This window comes from Lathyrus oleraceus, chromosome 6, assembly GCF_024323335.1.
Source record: "Lathyrus oleraceus cultivar Zhongwan6 chromosome 6, CAAS_Psat_ZW6_1.0, whole genome shotgun sequence".
NCBI classification, from domain to species: Eukaryota; Viridiplantae; Streptophyta; class Magnoliopsida; order Fabales; family Fabaceae; genus Lathyrus; species Lathyrus oleraceus.
Window position 1 is genome coordinate 246663528 of NC_066584.1, and position 11303 is coordinate 246674830.

The 11303-nt window shown below is 34.5% G+C and overlaps 1 protein-coding gene across 1 annotated transcript; it reads right to left on the minus strand.

Annotated features, from left to right (window-relative positions):
- Nucleotides 1-6222: 6222 nt before the first annotated feature.
- Nucleotides 6223-10570, minus strand: LOC127091285 (pyrophosphate--fructose 6-phosphate 1-phosphotransferase subunit alpha). Its single transcript, XM_051029879.1, has 18 exons — nucleotides 10340-10570; nucleotides 9940-10112; nucleotides 9697-9809; nucleotides 9185-9259; nucleotides 8971-9084; nucleotides 8813-8880; nucleotides 8592-8675; nucleotides 8379-8432; nucleotides 8210-8290; nucleotides 8025-8118; nucleotides 7869-7942; nucleotides 7662-7772; nucleotides 7521-7565; nucleotides 7263-7424; nucleotides 7053-7169; nucleotides 6861-6964; nucleotides 6608-6773; nucleotides 6223-6528 (listed from the first exon to the last, which is right to left on the minus strand). The coding sequence occupies exons 1-18, from the start codon at nucleotides 10427-10429 to the stop codon at nucleotides 6403-6405; spliced, it is 1851 nt and encodes a 616-aa protein (XP_050885836.1). The 5' UTR covers nucleotides 10430-10570; the 3' UTR covers nucleotides 6223-6402.
- Nucleotides 10571-11303: the final 733 nt, after the last annotated feature.

Sequence of the window (11303 nt, forward strand, 5' to 3'; positions counted from 1 at the left end):
TCTGTGCAGAATTTGTCTGCAGTGGGGTTTGAACCCAGGACCTCCTTTGAAACTGTACATGCCTTACCACTAGGCTAGAGAGGTTATTGTTGAATGCTTATGCAATGAATAAATATTAATCTAAATCTTGATTAAGATAGATTAATGAATTAGTTGAGTATTATACCTCCGTTTTGGACACGGCCAGATGCGTTAGAAAGATAACGTAAAGGGCTATTATTATTGTTCCATGTTATAAAATATTATGTGATTTATAAATGCCATGAATTTTATCATGATGAAAATTAAATATTGTTGTTATGTGGAAGGTGAAATAACATGATTAAAAACCTTACAAAGATGAGTGAGGAAACCTAGAAGAATAACATGATTAATAACTTAGAAATATGATCTAGGTTATGGAACATATGTGATATATGTATGAGAATACGGTATTCATTCGTACGACGCTTATGTGAGGTCGTGGACGAATTGTTGCCATGATTGAGAATGAGACGCATTGTATGGAACATGCCATGTTATTATTTGTGTATTATGGTGAATGAAGTCACCTGTGATTTATGAATTTGTTATGGTTCGTGGAACCAATGTTTTATGGAACCGATCATGTATTCAGAATGTGTGTTTTTCTGTGGTGGTACACATCTCTTGTGGTATGCTTAGATGAGTAAGCATTGGGATGTGGGACCAATGATTCGAGCCTCAAATGGGTTTGAGCCCCAACCATGGCGGACATGGGGGAAAGGTGGACACCTACGTGGGTTAGAGTCCCATACGGTGAAAGATACTCAAAGTGGGTTAGAGTCCCATATGGGTGATGGTTCTTAAAAGTGGGTTAGATTCCCATAGGGGAACCTGATATCCACCGCGAAAGTCGAATCATACGAGCATGCATGAACCGAGGCCGGCTTAGACGTAAGTCTGATCGGGAATTGATGTTTCGTGATCTGAATAATGATCGTGGTTGAGTTATGAGAACTCAGATGCATGTTGCCATACAATTGCGAGATAGTTCCCCATCGCTCAAGTCTTCGTTCCCTTGTTGACTTGAGTTGGATATGAGTTGAACATTGATTAGAATACCCCGTAGAGCCGAGTGGACCCATAGGATAGGAGAACTCACTGAGATTATTATCTCATCTCATCATTGTTGTTATTTTTCAGGTATTCTTTACAGGTTGGATCTAAGAGAAACTGTTATGGATGTTTCAAGGGTTGCTGTTCATTATGATCTTCCGCTGTGGAGTGGTGTGCAATGAAGATGTTGTACATAGTTCTTAGATTTTTATTGTTTAGGCATTATTGTATGACATGTTCCATTGATGTTTTAGTTTGGACATGTATATATATTGATGCCATTAGGCACTTATGTTGTGACAGTACCAAAATTTAACACTTGTATGATATTATTCTAGATATATATTATACGGGTTGTTACAATCTGTCATATCCTAATAGAATGGAACAACCCCTAGGAGGATAAGATATGTTCCTCATGTTATGTCACCCTTAACTACTAGTTCCCTATTGGTTATGTGGCAACATATGGATGATGGCAACCATGACATGGTCAATATGCTTACCTAACAAATTGGTATTATTTTTAACCCTCTAATCCAAAACACAAACCATATTTGCTAACATTTGGTGCATCAAATGGGTCGAATTGTTGATTTCTTTGGTGCTCCATAAGCGCCTATTCAGCCATTCCCTCAAATTCAAGCAGTTCCAAGTGTTGGTCAATAGGAACTAGGATGCATACCAAGTGGTTAGAGGAGTCTAACAAAACAATTTTGGGGGGCAAAATAACTTAGCAAATATGGTCAAACAAATCTTCGCCCAAAATGGTCTTAACGTTGGTCTTCATAGACCAAATTTTGTTTCTGTTTTATCTGAGAATTTATTGTAGAATGAACTCCCAAGGGGTTGGAAAATCCCTAAGTTCACTAAGTTTACCGTCGATATAGCGAATCTACTTTGGAGCATATTGCTCGATATCAATCAGAGGCAGGTGATTTTACCAAAAATGAAAACTTAAAGATGAAATATTTCCCTAATACCTTAACTAAGAGCGCTTTCACATGGTACACTACACTTCCTCCACACTTCAAATACCCTTGGAATCAACTAGAAAGATTATTCCATGAATAAATCCATATGGGTCAGTCAAAAATTAGCCTGAAAGAGTTAGCTAGTGTGAAGAGAGAATTCTCTAAGTCAATAGATGACTATCTAAAGAGATTTAGGTTAATGAAGGTGAGATGTTTTACTCAAGTGCCTGAACATGAGTTGTTCGAGATGGTTGTGGGTGGTTTATACTAACCAATTAGAAAGAGGTTAGATACTCAATACCTAAGGGGCATGACCTAACTAGCATACAATGTTCAACAAGTTGAACAGTTGAAGGTTGATAAGGCTAATGCAAATTGACACCCTAGGAAGGAGAAAGTTGCTTATGTAGAGACAAATGAAAATGGTCAAGAGATTGATATAGTTTTTGAATGTGTCAAAGAAAACGAGGTTAATCTGGCAGAATTAAAACCAATGCCTCCATATGTTTGCAAGGTTCTAATACCTTCAAATGGGAAGAATCTTGTTGAACCAAGTAAAAATGAAAAGTTTATTACAAAAACCTATACATTTGACATAACAAAATGTGATGAGATCTTTGATCTTTTAGTTGCCGATGGTCAAATCATAGTGCCGACAGACCTAAAAACACCACCATTGGAACAAAGAAAGAAAATAGGTTTTTGTAAATATCATACTTTTCTTGGTCATAAAACGTCGCAATGTGTCCTTTTTAGGGATTTGGTGTAAAATGCTTTGAAAGATGGAAGGCTGAAGTTTGGTGAAAAGCCCAAGCCTACAATGCAGATTGACTCAGATCCTCTAAAAGTCGAGGAAGCACACTTTGTCAAACCATTAGAAATTATGATGGTCAACATTGGTGAAGGTCTAGACAAGGATGTCGAAGAAGTGAGCATGTTGGGCTATATAGAGAAAATGAAGGTGGGTTACCCCAAGGTTGAGGAAGAATTAATTGACTTTCTAAATAGGTTCTCTGAGGTAATGTTTTATCCTTGCTAAAAAGATGTGTTCAATAAGGAGACTACTAAAGACCTTGAAAAGATCAATCCCCAGCAGCCAAGGAAGGTTAGTCGAGATAATTAAATAACCCAGTTTGCTTTCGACAAAAGAGGGTTACCTATAAGACATACCAGAACAGGACCTATGTTCCACCTACCAATGATCCTTTTGGGGAGTGGATTAGACCTATAGAAAAAACAAACACTGATCAATAAAAGTGGAGGTTAATCGAAGTTGGTTCGGGCTCGTCGCACCACAATAACAAGTGTCAAAGAAGTATTCATATGCTTCTAAAACTTAGTTGGAAAACAAACTTATGACTAGGACCCATAGGAAAAGATACCAATGCATAAAAAATGTGGTTTTTGAGGATGCAAATTCGAGTAAAAGTGTCATTTCACAAGCGATGGCAGAAGTTCAGATGGAGAATAAACCTATGAGGGAAAGATTGTTTCCTCCTTTGCCAACAATAGTTAAACCTAATGGGAAAGACGCCATGCAGAATACAGATGGGGATATGTTGACTGATAATTTTGATTTTGGATCGGAAGGTGAACTAGATATAATATGCCATATGATTTATGTTTTACCCATAGAATATGATCAGATCACTGAGGTAACTGAAGAAGAGGGTGATAGTTATGCTGCAGAAATGGCAAACCATGTGCCTTTATGTTATTATGGAATGAATAATGGGCGCATAGACAAAGAAAAGGCCGTTTTCGACAGGCCTGACAAAGGCATGAAACAACACTTAAAGCCCATTTTCATTTGGGCTAAGGCTGACAATGTAGCTGTTAACAAATATTTAATAGATGGAGGAGCGACAATTAACTTGATGTCACATTCTTTATTAAAGAAAATTGGCAAGTATGATACTAACTTAAGGCTTTATAATATGGTATTGTCTGACTACGAAGGCAAGACAAGTAAAGCTTTAGGAGTTATTCAGGTCGATATTATTGTAGGCACAACTATAAGACCAACATTATTTATGGTCATTTCGACTAAGGCAAATTACAATTTATTGCTTGGTCGAGAGTGAATCCATGGTGTAGGGGCACTCCCTTCAACCCTTCACTAGATGATTGCGATTTAGAGATCAGATGGCCTTGTAAAAAAAATTAGGCTTATCAAAGTTATTTTCTGACCGAGGTTAACCATAGAGGTAAAAAAAATTGACAAACAATTGGAAAACATTTCACCATGTATGCCTGCTAGAAATTTACATTGCAGAAGAAGATATGCTAAAAATGGCGTTTCGATGTCTTAGGTCCTTAGGAACCTATGAATGGGTGGCAATGTCTTTTGGTCTAAAGAATGTTGGTGTAACATACTAAAGGGCAATTTTTTGGGCTTTGTGGTTACAAAAAGGGCAAAGATATAAACCAAAACAGACGAAAGCTATACTCAATATAAAATCTCCAGCAAACAAAAAGCAACTTCAATCTTTATTGGGAAAGATCAATTTCTTGAGAAGGTTCATCTTGAATCTAAGTGGCAAAACAATAGTATTTTCACCAGTGTTGCGTTTAAAAAAAAGCAAGAAGGATTCAAATGTGATCAAAAACATCAAAGGGCATTTGATGAAATTCAGAATTATTTGATGAATCTCTTATTTTATTGCCTCTTATGAGAAATGGATCTATGAAGTTATACACTTCTGCATCTGAGCTAACAATAATATGTTATTCCAAGTGAATGATGATGGTGTCGAAAGAGTCATTTATTACCTTAGTCGTGTTTTAAATGATGCAAAAAAATAGGTATAGCTCAATAGAAAAATTATGTCTTTGTTTGTACTTCTCATGTACTGAATTGAAATGTTATATAAAGCGTACAAGTATTTTTGTTTATTCTCATTTTGATGTTATTAAGCACATGTTGTCGAAATCATTACATAGTCAAATTGGAAAGTGGATTTTGACTTTAAGTGAATATTCTTTAATGTGTGCACCTTTAAGGGTTGTGAAAGGTCAAGTTGTTAGAAACATAAAGTATTTTCGCACACTAGATGTTTGATGAATTGAACATGAATCTTGATGTCAAACATTGGAACAAACAATCATAATATTGGTGAAAAATTAAGTGTGGATATATATATATATATATATATATATATATATATATATATATATATATATATATATATATATATATATATATATATATATATATATATATATATATATATATATATATATATATATATAATGATTTTTTTTATTAATGAGATACCCAAAAAAATATATATTCAACTACATAAAGAGGTACAATTACCAAACTGAAAAACTAACATGCAACTTATTGACATGATACTATAAGTGGTTATTGTCCCAAAATTTAGAGGAAATGTAACAAATGTAATTTGTTGACATTATGTTTGACAATTGATGACTTGAATTATAAGTTTTTTTTTTATAAGCATTCTAATTGGTCACAATTGATAAACAATGTTAGATCGATGTGGAATTTATTAGATATGATTTTTACTATTTTTCAATAAAAATATGATAAGTATATAATTTTTTACTACACATATGTAATTTTTTTCTACACTTATCATATTTCCATTACAAAATAGTAAGATATTTAAGTACATTTATCATATAAAAACCACATTGTATTTAAGTTTTCATTTAAACTTAAAACAAAAATGCAAACCAAAAAAAATTAATAAAGTTTACTCCAAAATATGGCAGAGATAAATAAAATATAATTAAAAATTATTCCACCGAGAATCCAAACTATAATTCTTGAGAACAATTATTTTGGTAGGCCTAAATGTTTAGTAAAAGTGATTAAGCACTTTGGAAATAAAGCTTTTGACAGTCATTCGCACTAGAACATTGAAAAATTGCACAACAAAGAATCATTGTAACTTGTAATTATTTTTCCTTCCCAATACTCTCAAACTATTTTTCTATTCCTACCTTTAGAAAAACGCACAACACTATCCATGGTTTTAAACATACTTAAGTTTTCATCACTAGTTTTAGAATAGTAGTATTATTATGGTTGAAACTTCATTAAAGAAAACCATGTTCAATAAGAAACACTTTAATAAGCTATGATGATTAAGCAAAACTAAACAACGGCTTGTATGATAAAATACTCTCATGCACACTAAAATGTCAAAAATCACTTAGTTATTATATTATACGAAGGCATGGAACCAAAACTTTGAATAAAGTAAATCTCATACAATCCCATGTTATCACTTATTTCTCAATCATAAACTACTTCCACTGCTATAAAATCAAAAATGTTATGACAGAAATTTTTGATAAAGAATACAACTCGCGCACACAATTAAAGGGATGAGGTGTTGCCGGAAGATGATGACATTGCGGTTAGAACTTCGGTAACGGATCCCATAACACTCAAAGCCGCTTTCAGAACCTCTTGAGGACACCCTGGCTTTACAATGGTTCGGACCTAGCAACACAAAAAATCTCATGCACTGATATTGGATATCGATATAAAACAGTGTATACAAGAGATAATTGTCAATTACCTGTTCAAGGTACTCCTGAAGTTTCTTAATGCGGCCCATGTAGTCTTGGTCTTCGACATTAAGAGTTATAGGCTTGGCATCTGCACCAGGACCGTCAAACTGAAGCGGGCCTGGATTTCTATAAATATCGTCCATAAGGAAGCTTGTTGCATTTCTACGCAACAGCCTGCAATCAAGAACATGCATCAGTGCCTTGACTAACAAGAAATATAGATGCAGAGACGTAAATATAAAAAAATACGACTGGTCTTACTCATATGCTTTGCCTCGCAGATCCACAGTAGCTGGATGGATAGCAGGTTTTCCGATTGATGTAGCTCCGGGATTTGGAGACCAACGCTTCACCGTCATCATAGACTGAATTTCATCGCAAACAGAAAACTTTAAACACTCCATAACATGGACATATCATTGATAACAAAAACGAAGAAGAAAAAATGCGTACTGAAATTGGAGCGGCACCGCATTTCCACTTGTTTACAGGATTCTTCAAGTTAGTTACGGTTGCCATGTATCCATTCAAACCAGCAGCAAGTATATGGTAGCAGATGTGTCCAAGAACCTGCAATATTATCAATCAACGAGTATATTAATCAAACACTGATGCCGATAAACTAGATGGACTATATGATCAAAGGCAATTAAATCAACATACATATGCATAGTCACTGTCAAACTTTGATGGTAGAGATCCTCGAGCTTGATATCCGAAAAAGTGGCAAATGGCATTGAATTTCTTTCCCTTGTATGTGCCTTCTTTCTGACGCTTGTTTATCTCTGCTTCCACAAGGTATGCTAGAAGTTTCTCTGTCTCAATCTGTTGTAAGGTGTCGAAAAGTAAGAACAACGAAGACATGAAGGAACGGAAAGTCTAGCAAATAATATGAACAACAAAGCCTCTGGTGATTATTACCTGAGACAACTGTGCTGAGTCATCTGATTCAGGGTAAAGGAGCAGCTGCAACAATGAAAGTTTGCGGTTAGAATTTCCGGCGTAAACTTTAGAACAAACTTGGCTTGATGATAAAGCTCAATGAAACAAATACTAGTTTACCTGTCTCCTGATAAATGGTGGTAGAAATTCAAATAAAGCAGAAGCCCATGGTGAAAGCTGAACAGATATCTTATCAGCAGCAACACCTTGCCGGAGTAAACCGTGAATTTCCTGAAATACAAAAGGTTTTTCCAAGAATGGATTAAGGTTGCATTCTTTATCATAGGAATAAGCACGGAATTGAGTTGTTTATACAAAAGGTTATACCTTTAAGAGTGCATAGACTTCAGGAATGCTCTCAATCAGACCTTCTGGAAGGAGGATTACTCCGTGATATTTGTCTGAGAAAAACATAGGAATACGATCTCAGATCTCAAAAGATCGGAAAAAAATACTAGGGGAGATAATTTAGATAATTCAAACCTTGCTCTGCTCTAGCCTGAACTGCATCAGAAATCTTTCGTGAAATTTCAAAAAGGGTAAGCTTCGATTGAGCAACCTCCTCCCCGAGAATTACCTGAATAGAGCAATAGTAAAGAATTGTTTGTCAGCATCAAACAATTGCAAAATCGGTCGAAAGTGAAATGATATAGGACATTAATACATACCATGTTCGGATGGGACTGAAGAGTGCATTCCAAAGCAACATGTGATGCCTTGCGTCCCATCAGACGAATGAAATAATAATACTAGCAAATAAAACTCGGTCAGAAAGGTACTCAAATGAAAAGGTGTTTATAATGTATTCATACAGGAATTAGACTCCTTAGTCCTTACCTTCTCTGCAGAGAGAGCGTCGGTGCAGACATTGCTGATGAGCTGAGAATTCACCTGAATAAAAAAGAAAATATTCACATTTAAATTGTTCGTTATTTCTTGATTTTATTTTTTATATAAAAAAGTATAAAGTAAAGCAAACATGTTGAATTCAATCCCATGTTAATAGTGAATCATGTTTAAACAAGAGTTCTCACCCTGATAGAAAAATACCTTACAAATTGTATCAAAACCAACATTTGTTTCCACAAACTGGTTTTTAAGATCTCCATTCGAAGTCACAGGAACACCAACCACCTGTAGACTCAAAACAACCATAATCAGCAAAATTTGTTACTGAAATTGCACACTGAAATATAATATCCGGTCAAACAGATGAGAGTTGATAGATCGGATAATAGTTATATCGAATTCAAGAATGACCAGTAATATACCTTGGTTGGACATTTTGCAACAGCAAAAGTCTCTGCAAGCTGGGCAGCATCCGTGTTTGATGTCACACCTGAAATAAAAACCAAGTTCAGGATTTAGAAACACCGTTTAAAGATGTGATGCGACCGTAATCATACATGAAGATCCAGGAAGAAGATACCTCCAATGATGACAAGGCCATCAAGTTTCAAGTTGTTGCATGCAGCAAGTGCGGCATTGACTTGTTCAGTCGTCTTAATTTGATCTTTTGTACGCCCAAGCAAATCATAACCGCCTAATAAAGAAACAATCATAGACCGATAATAAAAGGTTAAAAAAATTCTATGACAATTGATTGGCTAATCAGAACATCGTCTTCTTTTGCCAAAACCAACCTTGATTTTTGTATGTGGAGAGAACACTGTCAGTTATCTCCAAAGTTTTCTGGGCAAATAGACCTTCTGAACCACCTGAATAAATAGAGAGAAAATATGCAGATCAATTTCTATCAAATATCTATATTTCATGGTCAATAAGGTTTTAAATATCAGTTGTAGTCAGGTAAAAGCTTTCGCGATTGTGACGCTAATTGCGGTTGTCGCGGTGTGAATTAACCATAATTTGTTCTTTATCACAAAAACGGTGAATATCTTTATTGGTATCGGCACCAGGCACCTTCTAATACCGTTTGACGCGGCCATTTTCGCAGTAACGGACAGTTTTTAAAACTTTGAATATAATAAAGAAATAGTTGCACAATTACAATATATTGTATATATGATAACTCAGCTGTATATAAACTGTGAAGCAACGACACAGATACGAAAACCGACAAATTCAATCAGAAGTAGTCAAAAAACAAAATTATGACAGAAAAACAAAAGTTAAGACCAGTAGTGCAAATTACCGAGAAATCCAAGCAAAACACTCTTAGGGTTATGAATATTGAGAGCAGAGTGAAGACCCCAAATAACATTGTGTCCACCAGGAGATTGTCTACCACAAAAAACAATTCCAACCCTGAACCACCACACCACCAACAGCAACAACAGAATTTGTTAGATTCAAATCATACAAAACAAATCAAACATATTCACAACAATGCATAGGAAACATCATCAACAAAAACATAAAATATATATAAACGAACCTAATAGGAGGGTGTTCAGTTATGATCTGAGCATCAGGAACCTTAGCAGAAGCCCTAAGAAAATGAGCCAAAGGGTGTCCATAGGTATTAGGGTAAGATCTACTTATAGAAGGTTCATCAGAAGGGTCAGCAGTCGTTGTTGCATCACCAAATTCAACCCTAACCGTTGTTCCCTGCACCAATAATAGTAACAAATCAACCCCATTACATTCAAATTCATAACCCATATCACAACAAAAAAAAAACTCCAAAAACAAAAACAAATCAACCCCATTCCATTCAAATCCAACACCCAAATAAAAAACAAAACAAAAATCAAAACTTTGCAAATCCTATATACACCCAAGATCTAAATGAAACAACAACAAAAAAAACAAAAAATTGTTGAACAAATACTCACTTGTAGACAAGGAGGAAGTTCAGGTTGGTATAAAGATCTAAGCTTTTGAAGATCTGAGAGCTCTCTTGGAATACCATAATCAGAATCCATGGTAGAGAGAGAAAAATGAGAAACAGAATACAAGGTTGTTGGTTTTGGCGATAGATACTAAGCTACTGAGGAGAGTGAAGTAACGTTTATGTTATGTTTGAGTGTTGTGTTGGGTACCCTTTATATGTTGTTGTACCTAAAAACCCGTCTTCAAAATCTACCTAATCTTTTTCTTTGTATTTTCAAAATCAGTGACTCCTTAATCTTTTTTAATTAATACTTAATCTTTTTCTCTGTATTTTCAAAATCAATTACGACTTAATCTTTTTTTATTAATAACAAACCTACTAAGCCCATAGAATCAGAGTCCTCTTCTCTTATTCGCATATTCTTCCTTTTGAAAAATAACTACACTTTTCAAATCCTATTTTTATTCCGCCTTTGTCGCCACTTTTTATCTTTTCTTCTATTTTACTGGTGACAACAAAAAGTAGGATAAAAGAATTCAAATTTTGTATTTTTAATAAAGATGATAAATTTGGATTTGGTTAAAAAAAATAATAAAGATGATAAATGAATTTTATTTTATGATATGAATGAATAAAATAGGAATTTTGGTCTCTGTAGAGTAACGCTAGAGTTGAGAATAATGTGCGCTCAAAAAATTTGGTGTTGAGTTATATTTGAGTGGACCACAGGTATCACATGCCACATCAATAAATTGATAGGTAGTAGGTTTATTAAAAAATTGTGAATAAAAGTTTATTGATATGAGCTAATTAATTAATTAAGTAAATTATAACAGGATGGAGATATTTTTTATTGTTAGGGTTTCTATGAATATATAATCACAAGAACTAGTTAAAAAAAATGTGCCTAACACATGTCACAAATTGTTATGATTATTTGATTAAGATCTGTATTGTATCAATAT

What these genes read in the sequence shown, in the direction of transcription:
- LOC127091285 (XM_051029879.1), bottom strand. Translation starts at nt 10,429, where the DNA reads ATGGATTCTGATTATGGTATTCCAAGAGAGCTCTCAGATCTTCAAAAG. An exon ending in TTGCAAAATGTCCAACCAAG is followed by an intron (nt 8,676 to 8,812) that starts GTATATTACTGG and finishes TTGAGTCTACAG; the next exon opens with GTGGTTGGTGTTCCTGTGAC. An exon ending in TTCAGTCCCATCCGAACATG is followed by an intron (nt 8,119 to 8,209) that starts GTATGTATTAAT and finishes TGCTCTATTCAG; the next exon opens with GTAATTCTCGGGGAGGAGGT.